Source organism: Ranitomeya variabilis, chromosome 5 (genome assembly GCF_051348905.1).
Source record: "Ranitomeya variabilis isolate aRanVar5 chromosome 5, aRanVar5.hap1, whole genome shotgun sequence".
Lineage (NCBI taxonomy): Eukaryota > Metazoa > Chordata > Amphibia > Anura > Dendrobatidae > Ranitomeya > Ranitomeya variabilis.
In genome coordinates this window covers 258,039,214-258,060,506 of record NC_135236.1, presented here as the reverse complement: position 1 = coordinate 258,060,506, position 21,293 = coordinate 258,039,214, and the positions used below count along the sequence as shown (strand labels likewise).

The 21,293-nt window shown below is 41.3% G+C and overlaps 1 protein-coding gene across 1 annotated transcript in view; it reads right to left on the bottom strand.

Annotated features, from left to right (window-relative positions):
- The window catches only part of NPTN (neuroplastin), a 115,133-nt gene that overhangs the window by 15,214 nt on the left and 78,626 nt on the right, over positions 1 to 21,293 (bottom strand). The window contains exons 3-6 of the mRNA XM_077264119.1: positions 18,526 to 18,706; positions 12,302 to 12,396; positions 9,878 to 10,011; positions 6,808 to 7,081 (exon numbers count right to left, since the gene is read on the bottom strand). Coding sequence (XP_077120234.1) covers positions 6,808 to 7,081; positions 9,878 to 10,011; positions 12,302 to 12,396; positions 18,526 to 18,706 — 684 coding nt within the window. The remainder of the gene's footprint in view (positions 1 to 6,807; positions 7,082 to 9,877; positions 10,012 to 12,301; positions 12,397 to 18,525; positions 18,707 to 21,293) is intronic.

Genomic DNA, 21,293 nt, shown 5'->3' with positions numbered 1-21,293 from the left:
TGTCACCACGTTTTTGGAAGATGGGATAAAAATAGCGTTAAATAGGGGCAGAGGTGGGCATTACATTAGTGTGTGTGTTATGCGTTTATTACCCACCTAAGTTGCCGAAATAACTTTGCAAAGTCTCCGTTTTCGCCTGTCAATCAGGCTGGTCAGGTCACATGGGCGTGGTGTCTTCACCCAGATTTGGCGTAGTTTTCCGTTGGTGGCGTAGTGGTGTGCGCATGCCCAAAGTCCGGAATCCTCTTCCAGGGGATTTAAAATAGCGCGGTGTTCGTTATTGCATTGGTGATCGGTGGGCGCGGCCATCTTCCTTTGGCCGCGCGTGCGCAGAAGCGGCGCTCTGCTGGCCGCGGCTTCAGGAAAATGGCCGCGGGATGCCGCGCGTGCGCAGATGGATATCGCGGCGGCCATTTTCCTGAAGCCGCGGCCAGCAGAGCGCCGCTTCTGCGCACGCGCGGCCAAAGGAAGATGGCCGCGCCCACCGATCACCAATGCAATAACGAACACCGCGCTATTTTAAATCCCCTGGAAGAGGATTCCGGACTTTGGGCATGCGCACACCACTACGCCACCAACGGAAAACTACGCCAAATCTGGGGGAAGACAACGCCCATGCGACCTGACCAGCCTGATTGACAGGCGAAAACGGAGACTTTGCAAAGTTATTTCGGCAACTTAGGTGGGTAATAAACGCATAACACACACACTAATGTAACGCCCACCTCTGCCCCTATTTAACGCTATTTTTATCCCATCTTCCAAAAACGTGGTGACAGGTTCCCTTTAACATGTGCCACCCTGTTTTTAAAGGGACCAAAAGTAATTGGACAGATTCAATAATTTTAAATAAAATGTTCATTTTTAGTACTTGGTTGAAAACCCTTTGTTGGCAAGGACTGCCTGAAGTCTTGAACTCATGGACATCACCAGACGCTGTGTTTCCTCTTTTTGATGCTCTGCCAGGCCTTCACTGCGGTGGTTTTCAGTTGCTGTTTGTTCGTGGGCCTTTCTGTCTGAAGTTTAGTCTTTAACAAGTGAAATGCATGCTCAATTGGGTTGAGATCAGGTGACTGACTTGGCCATTCAAGAATATTCCACTTCTTTGCTTTAATAAACTCCTGGGTTGCTTTGGCTTTATGTTTTGGGTCATTGTCCATCTGTAGTATGAAACGACAACCAATCAGTTTTGCTGCATTTGGCTGGATCTGAGCACACAGTATGTCTCTGAAAACCTCAGAATTCATTTGGCTGCTTCTGTCCTGTGTCACATCATCAATAAACACTAGTGACCCAGTGCTACTGGCAGCCATGCATGCCCAAGCCATCACACTGCCTCTGTCGTGTTTTACAGATGATGTGGTATGCTTTGGATCATGAGCTGGACCACGCCTTCGCCATACTTTTCTCTTTACATCATTCTGGTAGAGGTTGATCTTGGTTTCATCTGTCCAAAGAATGTTCTTCCAGAGCTGTGCTGGCTTTTTTAGATGTTTTTTAGCAAAGTCCAGTCTAGCCTTTTCATTCTTGATGCTTATGAGTGGCTTGCACCGTGCAGTGAACCCTCTGTATTTACTTTCATGCAGTCTTCTATTTATGGTAGATTTGGATATTGATATGCCGACCTCCTGGAGAGTGTTGTTCACTTGGTTGGCTGTTGTGAAGGGGTTTCTCTTCACCATGGAGATAATTCTGCGATCATCCACCACTGTTGCCTTCAATGGGCGCCCAGGTCTTTTTGCATTGATGAGTTCACCAGTGCTTTCTTTCTTTCTCAGGATGTACCAAACTGTAGATTTTGCCACTCCTAATATTGTAGCAATTTCTCGGATGGGTTTTTTCTGTTTTCGCAGCTTAAGGATGGCTTGTTTCACCTGCATGGAGAGCTCCTTTGACCGCATGTATACTTCACAGCAAAACCTTCCAAATGCAAGCACCACACCTCAAATCAACTCCAGGCTTTTTATCTTCTTAATTGAGAATGACATAACGAAGGGATTGCCCACATCTGTCCATGAAATAGCCTTGGAGTCAATTGTCCAATTACTTTTGGTCCCTTTAAAAACAGGGTGGCACATGTTAAGGAGCTGAAACTCCTAAACCCCTCATTCAATTTTAAAGTGGATACCCTCAAATGAAAGCTGAAAGTCTGAACTTCAACTGCATCTGACTTGTTTTGTTTAAAATTCATTGTGGTAATGTCTATAACCAAAATTAGAAAAATGTTGTCTCTGTCCAAATATATATGGACCTAACTGTATATATATATATATATATATATATATATATATATATATATATATATATATATATATATATATATATATATATATATATATATATATATATATATATATTTTTGTATAACATTTGTCTGTATACAACTCTCTAATGTGTAAATCCCCATCACCAAAGGGAAATGTGGAGGAACCAGGTGATTTGAGAAACAGAGTTCCGACACCATGATAGATGTATCTTACATCACCAACTAATGGATAGCTTCTTAATAGTGGATTGAGAACTGAGGAACATAATTAACGTATCCTTGTTTTGACATGCCGAGCTGGGTAACTATAGCATTGATAGAAGGTCTAAACTCAAGCCAAGAGCAGAACAGGCCATGGCACACTTTATCTTGTATAAAAGTTGAGATAAGGAAGGAAGTAGGGATAAGTAACATTACAAAAAAAGGTTTTTTTCTCAAACAAAAGCAAGGGGGAAAACAAACAAAAAAACAAAACAAACTGAAAATTAGTCGTGAGAGTGGATGAGGGAAAACTCCCAAGTGTTAACATCATGGGCTTGAGCAATCCCAACAACGGAAGCGAGATTAGACAAACTGGAAAAGCATGCAGAACTCGCACTTACCACCATAATATTTAAGGTTTGATGCAATTGAAGGGGGGAAAAAAAAAGTCACAGTAACCGACAAGTATAATTAGAGAAGCTGCCTCCCTGGATTTCCCCCTCCCGACCAACAAAGTAAAGAAAATTAAAAATTGGATAGAAAATAAAATGTCATTGAAAAATTAAAAGACAGACAAAGTGGCCAATTCGATCTGTGCTGCTGAGAAAAGAGGCAAGCAAAATGTGAAGTGGATAGGAAGCAATGGTGAAAGGAAGGGCAGGTTTATATACAGGCAGTGCTTACTCTGACCAGCAGGATGCACTGAATTCCCACTAGAAAGGAATCCTAGATAAAAGGCAGCAAGAACTGCAGTGCATCATGATGGAAACGTCCATTTGAAGGAAAATCCCCAACACACTCACACCCATGCACACACATTATCTGTATAGATATTAAAGCTGAAGAGTTCAGGCCTCTGGTTACCGTCAACAAAATTATGACTCCATCAAGGATTACTCTTATTAATGTGGAACTAGCTACACCAGAGGGGTGGAAAAGCAAACGTATGGCAGAGAATCAAAGTACTTTGTATTTGTCTTCACATTCAATGGTTTGGTTAACATTATTGATATTTTTTAACCAAAGAATAATTAAAAAGCAAACACACAAAAATATTAACATGACCCCACCCACAATTAAACTACAGAAGTGTCAATTTCAAGTTTAGCCATTAAAGTTAAATTAGAATAGTTTTTTCAACCTAAAATATTTAGAAAAGATGAATTTTGCTGGCCTTGAACACTTCCATCTTGCAGTGGCCTAGTTTGCTCTCAGTCTAAATAAGCACATTGAGCAGCATAGCTCACTGCATCCCTTCTATTGAATGGTAGAATCCGGGCTTCAAAATTAACTAGTAAAGTATACAAGATGCATAATATGGAAACCATATAAAGTAATGCGAAGCTGAGCCGGGAAATAACTTATGTCATGCCGAAGTGAATAAAATGCACTGTTGAATTACTGTCCGAGAGACACAGAATCAACATCACAGAATCTCCCCAACTTCTAGAACAGTACGGAACTATTCAACTTTGTACAGGTGTTTTAAAGAGTTTTGGAAAAACTGCAGAAATGCCCAATTCCTTACCAACAAGATATCATTAGCATGAAGTCATCAGCAGTGCGTTTCACGCCCACAGCGAGGTGGCACCATGGCTCAGTCATAATTTATACAAACCTTCACAAACATTAAACTTCTGCTACCTCTGTAGAAATTTTTTTACATAAATGCACATATAGCTCACACTTACCAGATATACCAGGACAGGGGAAGAAATTTGTGAGTGACATGGTTATTAAAAAAAAAATTCTATCATGCCATATCAGCTGAAAAATCAATCCTTTAAATATTATTTATAGATTATTTCTACTTGATCAAGCAATGCAACATAAATGCTATTCAGAATTTCCCCTTCCACATAATGTTATACTTACCTCTGTAAGGCTACGTTCACATTTGCGTTGTGCGCCGCTGCGTCGGCGACACAACGCAAACAAAAACGCACGCTAGAACGCTGCGTTTTGCGACGCATGCGTCCTTTTTTGCCGAAAGTTGGACGCAAAAAAAATGCAACTTGCTGCGTTCTCTGTGCCCAACGCTTGCGGCCAAAAAAACGCATGCGTCGCAAAAAGCATGTCCATGCGCCCCCATGTTAAATATAGGGGCGCATGACGCATGCGGCGACGCTGCGGCGCCGAACGCTAATGTGAACGTAGACTTAGTCTACTATTTAGTATATGTCATCAATGGCAAATTGATGGAGGGCCGACAACCACACCAATCAGCTGCAGCTATGGCAGGGGTGGATGTATGCAGTGTATGACACAGAACAGCATCGCTCTGTACACTGTGTAATGTTCGTTCTTGGATATTGCAGCTAAGAATCTAATTGAAGTAAATAGAGCTGAGCTGCTGTACCTGAGAATGGAAAATGTTGTTTGCTCTCCGAAAACAGTGTTTATATCCGGTTGCCACCAGAGCTGCACACAGCTTAAGCTGCTTTCACACTAGCGTCGGCACGGGGCCGTCGCTATGCGTCGTGCCGACGCGCATTGTGAAAGTGATGCCCGACGTGGGCAGCGGAAGCAGTCTTACGACGCTTCCGCTGCCCCATTGTAAGGTCCGGGGAGGAGGGGGCGGAGTTTTGGCAGCGCATGCGCGGTCGAAAATGGCGGACACAACGCGCATAAAAACGTTACATGTAACTTTTTGTGCCGACGGTCTGCCAAAACACGACATAACTGTCGCACGACGGTTGCGACGTGTGGCCATACTTCGCAATGCGTCGCTAATGTAAATCTATGGGGAAAAAACGCATCCTGCAGACAACTTTGCAGGATGCGTTTTTTCTCCTAAACTACACATTGCGACGTACAGCAAACAACGCTAGTGTGAAAGTAGCCTTAATTGGTAGGGGTGCCAAACTACAACCGATCTGCATAGACTATCAATGTTGGAGGGTTTCTACTACTTAGATACCGAAAGTCAGTTTTGTACCAGATTAAAGACAAGTTCCAATCACAGGAAGCGATGGCAGATCGCTAGGATATCATTTTCTATGTGCATCTTTCTTGCACATAACCCTTCAACATATTTGACAAGAATAACGGACTTCATAGTAGTTTGAGAAAGAAGCTCATCTTTTTTCTAGTTGGGCAAAAAATTCAATATAATTGGGTGAGGAAACTACGGTACATAGATTTCAATAAATGAGACATTCCTGCCGCAGAGCCTCCATGGTGAATAATAGCACTACGTGCTGCAGAATTTGTTGCAGATTTTAAGCAGAGCTCACCCTTTTCGGTGCATTGGATGAAATCCACAGTGAAAATTCACTGCATAAATTGACAGGTTGGAAATGTTGAATTTCAAAGCTCAACACTGCAGCTTTTTATAAAATTTTATTCACAATGCTCGTGCTGCAATAAGCAGCAGCTTTTTGTCAGGCAATGGTAGCTGGACAATTTGATGCCCAAGCTATTAATAATAAAAACTAAGCAAGACTAGACTGCAAAACCAAAGGTAAAATCCATATTATAGCTGTCAACTTGCTTTTAGTGTTCCAACATTATGCATGCCTGCAGTGCATTGTAGAGCAGAGTGTGGAAGAAAAATAAGGAACAACTGGTGCTACTGGAAAAGACAATGGCTATGGCTCGCAGACCAGATATGTATGGTCACAACTGAGGTTACGAATTTCAGCACTACAAGGCCCGATGAAGGCACCTGTTTTGCTACTAAAATACATAGCCCCAATAAAGTGACCACACTTGTAGTTATCAGCCATAGTCTATGCCAGCAGCGCCCAATTACTCTTGTTTTCATTCTGCACTTACTGTGGTTCCCGTCGTGTATAATCGGCACTAGGAGGAGCAGCAGATGGTCCACCCTTTACTACCTTTCGGACAGAGACGTGTCGGTTATAAGCATATCTCACCAATGTGAGCAGCTCAACTTCCTCTCAGTTACTTTTTATCTACCCAAAACCTCTGCACTATGGGATGCCATTTCATTACTCTTTTTCCTTTAAATACAAGGCCTTGTGGATCTTTTTCTGCAAGTAAGGAATAGAGTTTAAAGCAAAATCTTTTACTACAGTCACAGTGTTGTAGGCTTATTAGTGCCTTCCACATCAGAAATTTGCAATAAATACATGCAAGATATGCAACAATTATATATAACAGGTTCTCCCTTAGCACTGGACAGCTTTAAAGTGCCATAAAAAGATCGTGTCCATGAACACTTTTCTACACGCACATGCAAGGTCTCAAATTCCAAATAGAGTTTAGTCTGGGCTCTAGTTTTTGAACCTAATACAGTGGATGTCTAATTTTCATTTGAGTATAATAAGGTGTTTAGACAGAAAATATTACACATATGTCCCTCATCCTGTTCTTACCGTCTGGTACTTCATCTGGTCTTTTGCGCTTTTCATACACCACAATAATGACAGCTAAGATGACTATCTCTGCCACAATGCCAAGGAAGGGCCATACTGGAGCCAAATGACTGCGCACTCGCAAGATGATCTTACTGCATACAGTGCCAACAGGATTGGTAGCATTACATTGGTAAACTCCGGGGTCTTTGGCGATGTCCAGGTTAATTATTTTTAATTCTGTATAGTTATCTTTTTGGGTGACAGAGATACGATCACTTTCATTAGTTAGTTCCTGCAAAGTGAAAAAGCATTATTTAGATATGGCAGCAAAAGATCACCCAAAAAATATACCCCCACTGAATAGTCTATAAGCATAGATCTAGTTAGCAGAGCCCTAGTGAGATTTAGCTGCTGCCTAGCAACTGGTGAAGGGGACCGTGCCGACATCACCAGGCATGAACACACCAGCACTTTTATTATTTTAAGGTTACCATAGATTGGTAACCAAGGAAAAGGAATGGTATCAGGCAACCAGCTGGGCAGGAACATCAGTGCGTTTTCATAGCACAGTAAGATACATACTATATGCCAGAGATCTCAAGCCCAAATAGAATTTCTTATAGCTCGCAGCCAGGGTCTGATTATAATGAAGGCAATCTGGGCTAGCACCATGGCCAGTTTGCATTTCTAGTCTTTCGCCAACACTGGCAACGCACATCGCAGGGTAGAAAGCATTTCTGCAGGTCTGCTGCTGGCAATGGCAAGCTGCAGAGTAGCTGGAGAAAGCCTTTCTTGGCTTCCTGTCTTGTGCTCTCTTTGACAGATGGCACAAGTGCATCATCATGTCTCTGTGTCAAAGAAAGGTGTCGGGCTAGAAGTAGTGCCATAGGGGATCATCTGGGGAGGCAAGTGATTATTTTTAACACTGGGGGAGAGCGGACATGCAATTGTATAGAATTGGGGAAGGAGTGGATGTGTGTGTGCGTGCGTGCGTGCGCGCGCGCGCATGTGGGGGGTTTGGAGATAACACACAAGCCACGGACTTGTAATACATTGGGGGAGGCACAATGGCTAACATTTTTATCTGCCCGGGCAACAACTTGGAATGGTGGTTTGCATAGTGGCTAATTACATATTTATGCTGTGTTACCGTATTCTGTATTCAGGGGTGCAAAGTGGGCGATTCTCTGTCAAAGTCAAAATTGCCTTGTAGCCCCAGACTAAATTTAACCCTTTAGTGACAGAGCCATTTTTGTACTTAATGACCAAGCCAATTTTTACAATTCGGACCACTGTCACTTTATGAAGTTAGAGCTCTGGAATACTTCAACAGATCCCATTGATTCTGAGATAGTTTTTTCGTGACATATTGTATTTCATGTTCGTGATAAAGCTTAGTCGATATGACTTGCGTTTATTTATGAAAAATTAGAAATTTGGCAAACATTTTCAAAATGTTGCAGTTTTCAAACTTTTAATTTTTGTACCCTTAGAGAATCTTAGAGAATGGCGTCACACAAAATAGTTAATAAAAAACATTTCCCACATGTCAACTTTACATCAGCACAATTTTGGAAACAATATATTTTTTTTTTTGTTAGGACGTTATAATGGTTAAAAATGGTTAAAAGTTGACCAGCAATCTCTCATTTTTCCAACAAAATTTACAATTTTTTTTTTTATTTTTTTTTTTAGGGACCAACTCACATTTGAAGTAACTTATTGTTTGCCTTTTAATTGCAATATTAAGCAACTTTCTAAATAGTCTTCATTAAAAGTATGTTTACATCATCTAGCAGAGTGCTTTTGCAAAAATGTTACAAATGTCTCAGAGCTCCTCATGGCTCCCTGGCGTCCCCTCTCTTCTCTCAGTGTTAGGCTATGTGCACACATTGCGGATTTGCCTGCGGATCCGCAGCGGATTGGCCGCTACGGATTCACAGCAGTTTTCCATCAGGTTTAACGTACCATGTAAACCTATGGAAAATCAAATCCACTGTGCCCATGGTGCGGAAAATACCGTGCGGAAATGCTGCATTGTATTTTCCGCAGCATGTCAGTTCTTTGTGCAGATTCTGCAGGGTTTTACACCTGCTCCTCAATAGGAATCCGCAGGTGTAAAAACCGCAGGTGAAATCCACGGGTAATCCGCAGGTAAAACGCAGTGCGTTTTACCTACGAATTTTTAAAAAACGGTGCGGAAAAATCCGCACACGAATGCGCAACGTGTGCACATAGCCTTAGAGATTGTGATAGGGAGGACGAGGGTGTTGGAAACAGATATAAACATTTTTGTTCACCTTTTCTGCCTTTAAAATATTAAAGAAATAATGAATTACAAAGCTATATGCACCAAAAAGTGATCCCAATGAAAATAAAATAAAGCCCGCATAAAATATTATGCAAAAGTAGGAAGAAAAAATAAAATTACAATATATAATATATATCATTTGAATGCTGCAAGTTCAACAAACTGCAATATAAAATGTAATTCATAGTACATGGTGAAATGTAAATAAAATCATTAAGAAAAATAGCTACATTTATCCTGCCCCCCTTCCAAAAATAGTCATTAAATATAATATGTAGAACATGCAGAAACACATGATGCCGGAGTTTGTGTTGAGTTTTTGTTATACGCTATATATAGAAACCGTTCCCTATGCAGCCAATTTTTGTGTTTTCCCTTTCGTTTTTTTATTTTTGTTCTATAATTCATAACTTTTTTTTTTTTTTATCATCTGCAAAGCCATACGAGGGCTTGATATTTGCAGGAGTTGTACATGCAATGTACTGAAAAATGTGAAGAAAGTTATAAATGGAGTGAAAAAGAAAAAAAAAGGGTGATGCATCCGGATTATGCGATCTAATGCCGCTGTCAAAAGATTGCCTTTAGTGCCAGTACATGTCAGGAAGGGGTTAAATGTTCAGGTTTTATTTTTAACTTGTGCATTATTATTACAGAAATTACCCCATGTCTATTTAGAGGTTTATATGTCAAGTTTAAAACCTATTTTATACATATTTTATTCTGGATGCAACATCTAAAAATAAAATGAAACCAAGGTTTCTTTTTGAGTCTACTTACAACTAGCACGTCATCAACCGCTTTGTACCAAGTCCATAGTGGGTGAGGATATCCTACACATTTACAATACAGAACAGCCTCTTGTCCCTCATTCTTGTTTTCACTCTTTTTGTGTCCAGTGATTTCTGGAGAAGCTAAAATACAACATTGAACAGTCCTTGACAGTCATACATTTTAACGAACATGCAATTGTTACAACAAGTAACAGATCATACAATAAAGAAGTTGTCCACTACTTGGACAACTCTGTCATATTCCATGCGTGGCCCCAGTAAATTAAAAAACAAACAAAAAAAACCCTTATACTCAACCCTCGTGCTGGAGCCATTCCCATGTGTCGGCACTCGCTCTTTGGGACGCCTGTGCTGTTGTGACACTTGAGCCCAACGCCCAATCAGCGCTGGCATCACTGTCCCAGCTTTCTATCGAATTGAACATGGAGAGTTCAATGATCAGCTGCAGCCTTGACTTCCGAGGACAAGGACAGTGCCGCCAGCGCTGATTTGGCGCTGGGCTCACGTGTCACAACAACAACACAAGAGTCCCAGGAGCACGAGTGCCAACACCTCTGGCTAGGCATGGGAGGGGAGTATAAGTTTTTATTTTATCAGGGCGAAACATTTAGATCAAGAAGGGGCTGCCCTAGTAGTGGACAACCCCTTCAACTGTGCGCCTGTGAATCCGCTTTACTCAAACCAAATATACAAACTAATAGTAGCCAAAGACATTTGAAGGAAACCTTCCAGCAGATTCATGCTGCTCAAACCACAGGTAACAGTGTGAATCAGTGTCAGGCTGCATGATTGCAACCAAGAACGTTTTTTCTCTGAAACGCCTACATTTTACATAAAGATCTGACCTAGGACCATAGGAATAGACTAACTAGTCCGATACCACCCACAGCTGACACTGGATTTGTCTCATCTTTTCCTACGATCTTTAAAGGAGAGGCATGATATTAGGTTTAGGATCCCATCAAAGAAAAGTATGCTGTTGTGGCTGGTGGGCACTCATGAATTGGTCAACTTAAGCGCTACGTACCTTAATTTTTATAAATATATTCTATATAGCAGTAATGTGGTTCAAATTGTTTGCACACATGTCAGCATTTAAAGTGTTCTGATGCATTATTTTTTATATATCATAGTCCCTATAATGCCTATAATAGCATTCATACCTTTGTAGTAGAATTTCATTGGGTCATTGATGATAAATCTATTTTTGACGTTTTATTACCAAGTGCAATGGGGCAGGCATTTCAGTCACCAGCTCTTCTGTAAATTGTTACCCTCTGGCTGTCGACTGACAGGTCAGTCTACCCTCAATGACCCATGTCTCCTGTGCAGGCATTGCCCGGGTTCGTTTCATCAGAAAAGGCAGCGCCTGCACAGTGAGCTCCTGAGGACATTGCAAGATCAATGTACCAACTCGCATGTCATCAGAAGCTCATTGCGCTACCTTTGTGCAGGTTCATTTCATCATAAGGGACATCGCCTGAGCCTTGAGCTTCTGATCACTCTGCGATATCCATGTACAGATGGCACCTCCATATTGAGCTACTAATGATGTTGCGGGAGTCAGTACATTGATCTGCAGCATCATCACGAGCTCACTGTGCATGCACCACCCTTCTGATGAAATGAACCTAAGTAATGACGGTGCCTGCACTTGGGAGACAGGTCACTCTTCCTTTATTGACCTATCAACCAACGACGCAGGGCGGCAGTGGACAGCAAAGTACAGCAGAGCTGGTGAGTGAAGTGCCCAACCAGATGCAGTTGAGAGTAAAATGTCAAAAATAGATTTCTCATTAATGCCCCAACAAAATTCTACTGGAAGGGTATGAAGCCACTCATACCTTTAGTTAGGGATCGAATAGCCTGCTGATAGGTTCTCTTTAAACTAAGTTTTCTTTGAAATAGAGAGAATACCTGGCTGTAATCATGCAACATTGATCTGACTGACGGTGTTCTTGGCTTTGGCAACATAAATCCTATGACTTTTTTTTTTTTTTTTTTTTTTTTTAACTTAAAGGGAACCTGTCACCCCGTTTTTTCCGATTGCGCTCTCTTTCCACACCTATGAAGTGGATTCGGGCCTTGGGCATGCGCAAACCACTACGCCACCAACGGAAAAATAAGCAAGATCTGGGGGAAGAAACAGCGATGTCACCACACCCATTTGACCAGACCAGCCTGATTGACAGGCGAAAACGGCTACTTTGGTAATGTATTTCGGCAGCATAGGTGGGGAATCGGGGTCCACAAAATACACTATTGTAATGCACAGTTCAGGCCCTATTTAACGGTATTTTTATCTCATACGGAAAAAAACGGGGTGACAGGTTCCCTTTAAATCGGAAACTGAAAACATTTATGAAAAATTTACATTTGCAACCAGGTTTTATCTTGTATAGGTACAAACCTTTCACTTCAATAGTAGCATTGACAGGTGGAGAGCCTGAGAAGTTAAATACACACTGATATTCTCCAGATTCTTCAGCCTTTGGTTTTGCAATCCTGCAATCACAACATAGATATCAAAGAGATCAGGAAAATGATTTTAAACTATTCAACACAAATATATTATCTCTAGAGAAGCAATAAATAGTGGGACAAAAAATAAGAGGAGCAAAGCAATCTCTGTGTTGAAGATGTAAAAAACACAGTGGATACCACTAACAGTTAGTCATTATAAAGCATAAAGTGGATGTAATAAAACGTAACTTTTAATAAATATAAAGAAACATAAAAAATAGTCACCCAAGTGAAAACACAAATAAAGGTAATGTCTCAGCCAAATAGCAAATGGTAACAGAGACCAGTGACCTTTTATAGGATTAAAAGATTCCGAATGTGTCACTATTTACGGAATCAAAAGAACTATGGTGTAATATTTATACAGATGCTGTAAACAAAGTACACAAGTAAAACAGCATCAATTTATATGCACACATAGCCGCATATGAGAACAATAGGTTGGCTACCTTCAACCATAGCAAAAAATGTAAGGCTGTTCATAATAGAAAAGGGTAAAAAATGGAACAGTCTCACCAATTCCGTGGGCCACGGAGCACCGGATATTTTCCTGATCAGGCGGAAGTCCGGATGGAGGTAGGGATGACAGTCCCTATGTCAGTCCCTATAGGGCTACCGTTAGGCTATCCCCAGAGCTCCTGCCCTTACAAGGGCAGTCCACAACTACCCCTGCGCACACATGCCCTGCACTCTCCCTATAATGTCGTCCCATTAATATAATGACGACATTATAGGGAGAGTTACATATACAAACAATATCAGCTATTTAACATAGTAGCTATAGGTATTATATATTACAGGTCCTTCTCAAAAAATTAGCATATAGTGTTAAATTTCATTATTTACCATAATGTAATGATTACAATTAAACTTTCATATATTATAGATTCATTATCCACCAACTGAAATTTGTCAGGTCTTTTATTGTTTTAATACTGATGATTTTGGCCTACAACTCCTGATAACCCAAAAAACCTGTCTCAATAAATTAGCATATTTCACCCGTCCAATCAAATAAAAGTGTTTTTTAATAACAAACAAAAAAACCATCAAATAATAATGTTCAGTTATGCACTCAATACTTGGTCGGGAATCCTTTGGCAGAAATGACTGCTTCAATGCGGCGTGGCATGGAGGCAATCAGCCTGTGACACTGCTGAGATGTTATGGAGGCCCAGGATGCTTCAATAGCGGCCTTAAGCTCATCCAGAGTGTTGGGTCTTGCGTCTCTCAACTTTCTCTTCACAATATCCCACAGATTCTCTATGGGGTTCAGGTCAGGAGAGTTGGCAGGCCAATTGAGCCCAGTAATACCATGGGTCAGTAAACCATTTACCAGTGGTTTTGGCACTGTGAGCAGGTGCCAGGTCGTGCTGAAAAATGAAATCTTCATCTCCATAAAGCATTTCAGCCGATGGAAGCATGAAGTGCTCCAAAATCTCCTGATAGCTAGCTGCATTGACCCTGCCCTTGATGAAACACAGTGGACCAACACCAGCAGCTGACATGGCACCCACACCATCACTGACTGTGGGTACTTGACACTGGACTTCAGGCATTTTGGCATTTCCTTCTCCCCAGTCTTCCTCCAGACTCTGGCACCTTGATTTCCGAATGACATGCAAAATTTGCTTTCATCAGAAAAAAGTACTTGGGACCACTTAGCAACAGTCCAGTGCTGCTCCTCTGTAGCCCAGGTCAGGCGCTTCTGCCGCTGTTTATGGTTCAAAAGTGGCTTTACCTGGGGAATGCGGCACCTGTAGCCCATTTCCTGCACACGCCTGTGCACGGTGGCTCTGGATGTTTCCACACCAGACTCAGTCCACTGCTTCCTCAGGTTCCCCAAGGTCTGGAATCGGTCCTTCTCCACAATCTTCCTCAGGGTCCGGTCACCTCTTCTCGTTGTACAGCGTTTTCTGCCACATTGTTTCCTTCCAACAGACTTACCATTGAGGTGCCTTGATACAGCACTCTGGGAACAGCCTATTTGTTGAGAAATTTCTTTCTGGGTCTTACCCTCTTGCTTGAGGGTGTCAATGATGGCCTTCTTGACATCTGTCAGGTCGCTAGTCTTACCCATGATGGGGGTTTTGAGTAATGAACCAGGCAGGGAGTTTTTAAAAGCCTCAGGTATCTTTTGCATGTGTTTAGAGTTAATTAGTTGATTCAGAAGATTAGGGTAATAGGTAATTTAGAGAACCTTTTCTTGATATGCTAATTTATTGAGACAGGTTTTTTGGGTTATCAGGAGTTGTAGGCCAAAATCATCAGTATTAAAACAATAAAAGACCTGACAAATTTCAGTTGGTGGATAATGAATCTATAATATATGAAAGTTTAATTGTAATCATTACATTATGGTAAATAATGAAATTTAACACTATATGCTAATTTTTTGAGAAGGACCTGTATATTGTATGGTCCAGCCATCTTTATAAATAAGGGTATTCCTTTAAAGCTGCATGAGACAATCACAAGCCATTAACTGTCTATGTCCAGACACAAAGTGTTTGAGTGCATGGATGCTGTGGGAACAAATGATAGAAAGGACCCGATTCTGATGAAATACAGGAAGGCGATTTGATTTTAACAAATGTATTGGGAACGATTAGAAGTATTCTAGATTCTCTCTAACTGGAAGCAGCTTGGCCAGATCTAATGTTTTTCAATTGGGAAGAGGAGGGGACATCACCGCTAACGTCCCAGGGCAGCACTGGTCTCGCCGTGTTCTCTCCTTTACAATGCACATTGACAGTGTGCTCTCTTAGGCCTCTTTCACACATCCGTTTTTTTAGAATCAGTCACAATCCGTCAAAGTGTCGAAAAGACGGATCCTGTGCAGATTGTAAAAAACTGATGCACTGGAACCGTTTTTTTGACGGATCCGTTGAAGCAGCTGCAGGAAAGAGGGAGAGCGAGAGACTGCCTTATGGACTCCTGTCAAGTCAGCGGTCTTCCCCATGATTGTGGAGCCTGCTGAAACAGACTAAGGGACCTTTTAAAGGCGCCTTTGCAGATGTTTTTTGTTAATTATTCTAATATACTGAGATAATGACTTTTGGGTTTACATTGGCTGTAAGCCATAATCATCAACATGATCAGAAATAAACACTTGAAATAGATCATTCTGTTTGTAATGACTCTATATACTGTATAATATATACTCGTGTATAAGTTGACCCAAGTATAAGCCGAGGCACCGAATTTTGCCACTAAAAATTGGGGAAACGTAATAACTCGAGTATAAGCCGGGGTATGCATTGTCCCCTCATCCCTATCCTGGTATGATGGCCTCCTCATCTCTGTCCTTGTATGCATGGTTCCTATAAAGAAAAAAAAAAAAAAGCATCCTGCTTATCTTCCCTACGCACCCTCGCTGCATCTCGTTCCAGTGCAGCAGCTCTTCCTGCTGAGCGATCACTTGTGCCCGCTGATTAAGGTAATGAATATTCACTCCATGGGAGTGGAGAGAGGTGAATATTCAGGAGTAGTAGGAAGTGTGCTGGAAGCCAAGGGCTGCAGCTATAACTGTGCGTGCTTTGAGAGAAATGAATATTGGCAATGAATATTCATTGCTCTTTAGCAGCGGGCACAGGCTTTAGCTGCAGCCACCAGTTCCTGCCTATGTGACCCGCTGCTCCCCCTCCCCCACCATCTTTCTGGTACAATGACTCATGTATAAGCCGAGGGGGGAGTTTTCACCACAAAAAATGTGCTGAAAAACTCTGCTTATACACGAGTATATATGGTAATATACGAGTTTCACTTTTTGTATTGAAGAACTGAAATAGAATATCATCAAAAAGTTAATTTAATTTAGTGAGAAGCACTTGTATATTAGAAAAGCGATTAAATTACTACATTAGAGACACATTTAGGATTTAAAGGGGTGGTCCGAAATAGAAATTAATTTTCATCCTAAATTCCTATGTATTTAATGCCATAATCTAAACTAATTTTCTAATATTTTTCAATTAAAAATTCCCTATCCTTCCCCAACTACTATTATTTTTTTCCTTACTTCATTTATGAGTCTTTGGTTGAGAATCCCAGTGAAGGCACTGCCTCCTACCTGAAACAAAGCGTCATCATTAACCTTTGTTTCAGGGGCTGGGCTAGTCCCTACATGTAGTACACAATGACAGTGCTCTCTCGCCGGCTCAGATCAGGAGTGACGAACTGGCAACAGAGTGCACTTTCAGAGTGTGTTGTCAGAATACCCGCCGTGCCGAGACCAGTGACGTGACTTGCAGGAGCGGCACTGGTCTCACAGGCTGGGTATCCTCACAAAGCGCACTAACAGTACGCTCTGTTGCCGGATCGTTATTGCTGCTTTGAGTTGGTGAGAGAGCACGCTGTGATTGTCCACAGGGCCCATCATGCATGGCCTAGCTCAGCCCCCAAAACACTTCATTTCAGGGAGGGGTCATTGACTGCTGCAGTGACCACAGCCTCTCCTCCCTGATGATGCTTTGAGCATTCCAGCATGCAATGGGATTCTTAACCAAAGCTTAAGGTACCTTCACACTCAGCAACTTTACAACGAGAACGACAACGATCCGTGACGTTGCAGCATCCTGGATAGCGATCTCGTTGTGTTTGACACGCAGCAGCGATCTGGATCCCGCTGTGATATCGCTGGTCGGAGCTAGAAGTCCAGAACTTTATTTGGTCATCAGGTTGACGTGTATCGTCGTGTTTGACAGCAAAAGCAACGATGCCAGCAATGTTTTACATGGAGCTAACGACCTGTGAGAACGATAAGTGAGTCGCCGTTACGTCACAGGATCGCTCCTGCATCGTTCTGGAGCTGCTGTGTTTGACGTCTCTACAGCGACCTAAACAGCGACGCTGCAGCGTCGCTGAGTGTGTCGGTACCTTTAGTAAAAAAGGATGTTGTCAAACAAAAATATATATATCAGATTGTGTATTTAGGTAAGGATAGGGAATTTTTTAATTCAAGTATATTAGAAAATAGTTTAGATTATAGCATTATATAGAAAGGGATTTAGGATGAACAATTAATATGTATTTTGGACCTCTTTAAAATCAACTTTATTTTCAGACCATCCCTTTAAAAGTTAAAGTCCTGCAAAGCATTTTCAGCTAAAAGTGGAGAAGCACACGAAGGAATGACCCTGACGAAGGACACATTATATCCTTTGTCCCATTGGAACTATATTCTAATAGGTTCTATGTGTTTTACCGGTTTGCCTCTTATACTCTAGACACATTATTATTTATGCTCCCATACAGTTTGGATTAATTGCCATTTACTCTCTAAGGAGCGTAATAAATTATAATTATATTTTATATATATATATATATATATATATATATATATATATATATATATATATATATATATATATATATATATATATATATATATATATATATATATATATACATATATACACACATACATGTGCCCATCTGGTTCCTCTGTGAATCTAGTCGTCCCTGCCTCTCACGCCATGGTGAGACACCGCACTCCTGGTTCAGACTGGGTATAGATTTGATGCACAATTCATTTTTTGTGTTGTACATTCAGGTTTAAACATACTGGTCCATTAATTACCTAGTGGTTAGTTTTTAACTATTTTTATTGTGTATAATCAGGTTTTCTTTTTATATTGTGCGGGCACCTCTTGTAAGTGGTGCTACATCTTACCACTTTTGTTAAATAAAAGTTTTTTATCTTTATATCAATTATCCTAATTTTCCTTTTTTTGATCACATGTTCGGTGTTTTCTTCTTTGGTTTTCACAATTTTTCCGAAGGGTCTACCATTCATCCACCCAGCAGATCTATATCACCCATGCCATAGGAGATCCAATATATCACTTCTTATAGTTGGATGTACATCTATTGCTGCGTTCAGTACGTGTTTTAAATGAAGAAATGACTAACAAAGCATATATACTTCATTACTGGTTTATAGAGTCGCAGAATGACAAGTATAATGTGCAAGTATATGACAGTCCCTGACCTAATCAGCCACAGAGCCCGTTTTATGCAATGGAGACCACACACTGCAGCATACTGTAATCTACGAAAAAAGAACACAAGATCTGCAGTGTTTTTTACCCACACTGAAATATTGCTTACTTGTATTCCATAGCAGTGCTGCTTGGAGACGTTGTCAGAGAGCCAGAAATCTCTACACCATTCTTGGTCCAGTAGGTGCTTTGAACTGTGCCTAGGCCATTCTGGGTGAGGTTGCACTGCAAGAAAATGGGGCCAGAGTCTTTCTTTAAAGTTACTTCTTCGCTGGCACTGATTTTTGGCTCTGAAAAAACAAAGTGTTAGTTTTTAAAGGTTTTAATTATTTTAAAATTAAAACACTTTTCAATGTTTTTTAACAAGATGTAATAAAGAATACACTTATTATTGCATCCATACAACTTATTATATGACTACAACTTTGCACTACTGGGAGAGGGGGAATGTAACAAAGTCCAAGACACTGAGACAAATGATGAAAACACAAAGGTCAAACTACAGTAAATAAAGAAGATTCTTCATCAGAACAGCAGGTGGTGGATCAGCTACCTCTGCAGCTAGGCATCAGTCAGGAATACATACAGGAAAACACAACTCTACATGTTACTCCTAACCAGCCTACAGATAATACCTTATACACACCGACACAGAGTGTATATAGGCTCATCTTAGCACTGATCAAGCCAGGGACGGCCTTAACCAATAGCAATAATCCCTTTTATTGCCATGATCTCATCACAAGGTATTGGTTAAGTGAAAGCTTGTTTTCACTTTTAGTGAGAGCAGAAGGGGAAAACCAGTAGTCGGTAAACAATCGTTCATTCTACAGTTCTCTCTCCCAACTCCCTCATAAATAGGAGCACTCATCTGTGTTATGAAAAAGTCGCTGCCATAATCATCCGGGAGGGGATCACTCCTCCGAGTCCCCACAATCATGTCGTGGGGGACTAGGGATCAGGTGATTGATATTCATTCGCCCCACCCTTTTGAACAGCAAAGAGATAAGCCACTGCCAAATATGATTCTGACAGCGGCTTGTCTTCCCATTGAAGAAAAGGATCAGGCGACTTAATTCGTATTGGGCAATCTTTATGTGCCCTAACAATCTGTCAGCAGACAGCTGGAAGGCCCACATACACATTAGATGGCAAGTTCTGAAGGCGAAGCTGCAGGGGTCCAATCTGAAGAGGGAGCAAATATGAGGGGGTGGGGGCTATCCCTTAACTCTCCTGTGCGGGACATATACACAAAAAGATAACACAATCTCAGCGCAGAGGTTAAGCCTCTTACACACCCAGATGAGGAGGCCACAGAGTAGAAGGATGGAGAGGAGGTGCACATAGAATATCATATGTGATTGTTGCATGTAAGAGAGGTGAGGGGGCACTTCATGGTTGGACACCATATTTATTAGAAATACTTAGCCAAGTGTTTCAGCTTCTCTTGGCGTATGCTGACAGAAGTTAGGGACGCTTCCACATAGCATTTTCTCCTATGTTCAGTGGCCCAGTCGGGGCTTACGTCTGAACACCTCGCAGACAAAAGATTTGGACGTATGCGCTGACGTAGACATACGGATTCAGACGGAGTCTCTGTGTGCTCTGTCGTGAATCATTTTTAGCTGTATATGCCTAGTGGACGTGGACAACAAGATGTCTTCTACGTCTAGCTGGGCCGGGCTAAAATTCAGCTTCTGATTCTGACAAAAATTGGAATGATGGTGAAGTGTAGTAGAAAATTAGTGGACTTAATTTGCTTAATCACGCCCAGGTATACTGCTGCTTATTACATTCAGAGCAATATCAGCGACTTGACAGTCATACAGAAAATGATTACTTTAAGTTATTGCTGCTAAAAGGTGGTTCTAAAATTTGCTTAATCAGGTTTCCGTCTCTTTTCACACTGTTTCTGCATTTTGTCCTAGTTTTTGTTAAGTAATGCCACACCATTGTTGCATTTACCGAATTTTTAGATCTAAGGACCACAGGATTTTTATCATGTTATGTTGCATAAAACCCTAGTATTCCAAGAGGGTGTGCTTAGTTCTTTCATGACTGTACCTTTGGATTGCAGCTGTAGCTGGATGGTTAAATTCAATCAGTAATACAATAGAAAAGTTAGTGTCTATTTTAGAAGCACACCCATCAAAGTTTTATTCTCTTAATACATTGCAATCATCATTTTACAGCACTGTGTACTTACAAATGCTCATTTTTGTCTTTCTACCCAGTTATTCTGTTTTCTATTGTCTATGACATCACATGATTAAAAATTGACTAGCTGAATCTTTTTAAGTTCTAAGTAGAAACAGGAGGTCAATTTTCCCTGTAAGAGTAATCAGTCCCTGCAAAAGTCCCTGGCAAGGGGGAGAAGCTGAGCAGCTGGGTCATGAGTTGAGGATGAAAATGATGAATGCAGTGAGAAGAGACTTCCTGTTTCGATATAGATCAGGGAAAATAGAATACTGTATTTTGCGGATTATAAGACATACCCCAAAATGTTGAGAAGAATAGGAAAAAAAACAAAACCTTTTTTAATAAAATGGTGGTGCTTCTTATAATCCATGCGTCTTATTGCTTACCGGGGGGGGGTCCCAAGGTAGCTGCTGGAGGAGGTAAGAGTGGACCGTTGCTGCAGGCTGGGATGAGGGGGTGTTCAGATGTACGCCACTGCACGTGTCCGGTGGTGTGGGGGCTATGCCGACATTTTCTGAAAGCCCAGAGCCCCCGCAGTTGCATGGTTTACTATTCGGTGGACTGCTGGGGCGGCGCATGTGCAGATGGATGTCTCGGCACCAAGATCTCTGGAGATCTCAGCACTCCACTCTTGCCTCCTCCAGCAGCAACCCTGGAACCGTGCTCCACCGCAGCCGG